Source organism: Hibiscus syriacus, unplaced genomic scaffold (genome assembly GCF_006381635.1).
Source record: "Hibiscus syriacus cultivar Baekdansim isolate YM2019G1 unplaced genomic scaffold, ASM638163v2 tig00112912_pilon, whole genome shotgun sequence".
Taxonomy (NCBI): Eukaryota; Viridiplantae; Streptophyta; class Magnoliopsida; order Malvales; family Malvaceae; genus Hibiscus; species Hibiscus syriacus.
Window position 1 is genome coordinate 418544 of NW_024063418.1, and position 2671 is coordinate 421214.

A 2671-nucleotide genomic window follows, 5' to 3' on the forward strand; every position below is an offset into this window, starting at 1 on the left:
TTAAAATAAAATTTTACCCTTTCATTATTTTTTTTATATTTTTAATTTTGTAAAAAAAATTATATAAATTTTTGAATTTAATTTTTTTAAAGAAAATATACAAATATTTTTCAACTTGTTAAAAAAAATATATAATAAGGACAATTTGATCAAATATATATTCTAAATTTTTATTTATTTAATCAAACACGATAATCTTACATTACTGCTAAACCAACAAACACAAAATATAACTTTTTCAGTAATCTATTCTCTGGTAATTTTTTATTACCACTGGTAATCTTACATTCCGTGAACCAAATACACCTAAAAGGAACACAAGCCCAGAGCCAATTGCAGCAATTAAAACTTAAAAATAAAAGAACTATAACATCGATAAGACATAGATACAACATACAATAAAAAGAAAAGCAAAGGTAATACCTTGAGAAAGGCAGCTCCAACAGGAGGAATCGAGTGCGATGCTTGATTGTAGCTGAGCAGATGCGATGGCACTATGAAGCGGCATCATCGATTCTAATCCACCCAACGCTGACACAATCCTTTAAAATGAAAAATGAATTCAAGAATTCGACAACATCTTTAGATGGGAAAACGAAAAAAAATAAAAGAATGAAGTACCTTGAAGCGCGAGGGAGGGACCTTGTTGATGGAGAAGAATTGGGTTTTGGGGATAGGCTCTTTAACGAAAGGGTTTTGGATCGAGAAGTTACGGTCCTCGAACCAGCCATTATTGCTGACCTGCAAAACGACGCCGTTCTTTCCTGATTTAGAGATTGGTTGAAGCCGGATGTTGAGGAAAGAGGGGCTGGTTGTTTCTTCCTTAAACCCTAAATTTTGGACTAGATAGATTTTGGACTTGTTTTCAAAACGTATATAAAACGACGCCGTAACAATTCAAATACTCTGCTTGGGCCGCCAGGATTAAGGAATTGTTTTATATAATCAATTATTTTATAAAAAATAATTTTGACGATAATGTTAAATAATTACATTCTAGAATTAAAAATATATAATTAGATAAAAAAAAATTATATTTTATTTATTATATAATTAGATAAATTATTTTAAAATATATATTAAAAATAAAAAATAATATTATTGAATTAATCGATAAAAAATACAGTTAATAAGGGGTTAACTGAGTTTTAAAAGATTAATGAAAAATTTATGTAAAGTATGAAAAATGACAAAAACAATCTAGAGTGATTGAATTTTTAAATTAAATCTACATTCATTATCTTAGCGGCTAAGGATTTTAAAATTCATTAATTTATTCAAACTTTTAATGACAAGTTGTAACCATACAATATCTTTCAAGATTTATACCCAAAATATTTAGTACAATCTTTTCTGAAGAGATAATAGAAAATAATTAACAAATAATAGAAAATTCTTACAAAATAAATAATTTGCACAACTTTAACTCACATATTCAAGAACACTAGAATAAAATATTATGGTTTTTAGCTATAAAATGTTTGCAATAGATTTCTTAATGTTCCTTGGTTGGTACAATACTTTTTTTATATGCTATGCTCAGTTTCTAGTTATTTAAAGTAGTTGGAGGTAGTTTAGTACCGTTGTGTTTAACAGTCACTTGTACTAAAGTTTTGAAAAATCTCAAGAATAACAAAAACTCCAACAGATTATGAAAAAATTGACCATTTGAACCTAATTTATAGAAACTTGTTTAAAAATTTCTCTTAGGAGTTTATCAGAAACTTGTTTAAAAATTTCTCTTAGGAGTTTATCAAAAATCGATTGTAAATATCAAAATTTCTATTTTGCATTTCCAACCATTCAAGGGGAGAAACTTTCTATTTTTCTACACAATGATTTATATTTCATATTATAACATATATATATTACATCTATAGTTATAATGATCATAACTTAGTCATTACTATGTGAGGCATAAGTTAACATTATAACATATAGTCCACATCTTTACATATACACATCCTTATTACTTTATAACAATTCATGTACATAACTTAGTTTCTATGTTTTGAATGTAGGTACATTCAAAACATCTATGGGAGCTATTTTGAGTGTAATGGTGAAACAACAAGGAAACATATATGGGGACGCTTATAAGAGCATAAGGATCATTTGGTGAAAAGTTGTCCAGAGACCAGTGAGCTCATAGCTGGATTGAGCTGAAGATTTGAGCTACAAGATGACTTCAATGCAGCTGGGGAGATGCTCCATCATCGTCACCACTTAGGACACTTCAAATATGTCCTAAGTTAATTTTTGTGAAATCGTACCTTTTCGCAAATAGTTTCCATTCCAAGAGGTTCCTTTCCACAAGGAGCTGCCATAACGTTCATTATGTTACAAGTCACCTATGGCTAGCTCACCTCCATCTCATTCTCCTTAGAACTAGCTTAAACATGAAATGTTACCTTCCAACTATTGTGACCTTTCATGAATGTTGTTTTCCATGAAGATTCCCTTTTATCAAAGTGCATGTTGGTAAAGAGTTCTTATCAAATAGAGGCTTAAATCATGAAGAGACATGAGGCAAGCACCATGCCTATTCAGCCACCACACACACATCTTGCACATGAAGACTTTGGCGCCATGATGAACCAACACATCATCATTCGGCCAAGTAAGATAACTTTGGTGCCAAGATGAACAAGCATGTCACCATTTGGCCAAG

At 30.1% G+C, this 2671-nt stretch overlaps 1 protein-coding gene across 1 annotated transcript; it reads right to left on the reverse strand.

The window, feature by feature from the left end:
- Positions 1-321: 321 nt before the first annotated feature.
- On the reverse strand, positions 322-2372 carry LOC120184486 (protein NONRESPONDING TO OXYLIPINS 2, mitochondrial-like). Its single transcript, XM_039188939.1, has 3 exons — positions 2367-2372; positions 622-830; positions 322-542 (listed from the first exon to the last, which is right to left on the reverse strand). The coding sequence occupies exons 1-3, from the start codon at positions 2370-2372 to the stop codon at positions 365-367; spliced, it is 393 nt and encodes a 130-aa protein (XP_039044870.1). The 3' UTR covers positions 322-364.
- Between the last annotated feature and the right edge of the window lie 299 nt (positions 2373-2671).

Bases quoted from the DNA above. Each gene is read 5' to 3' on its own strand.
- LOC120184486 (XM_039188939.1), bottom strand. The intron at 543-621 runs GTACTTCATTCT...TTCATTTTAAAG, and splicing joins TCCCTCCCTCGCGCTTCAAG to GATTGTGTCAGCGTTGGGTG.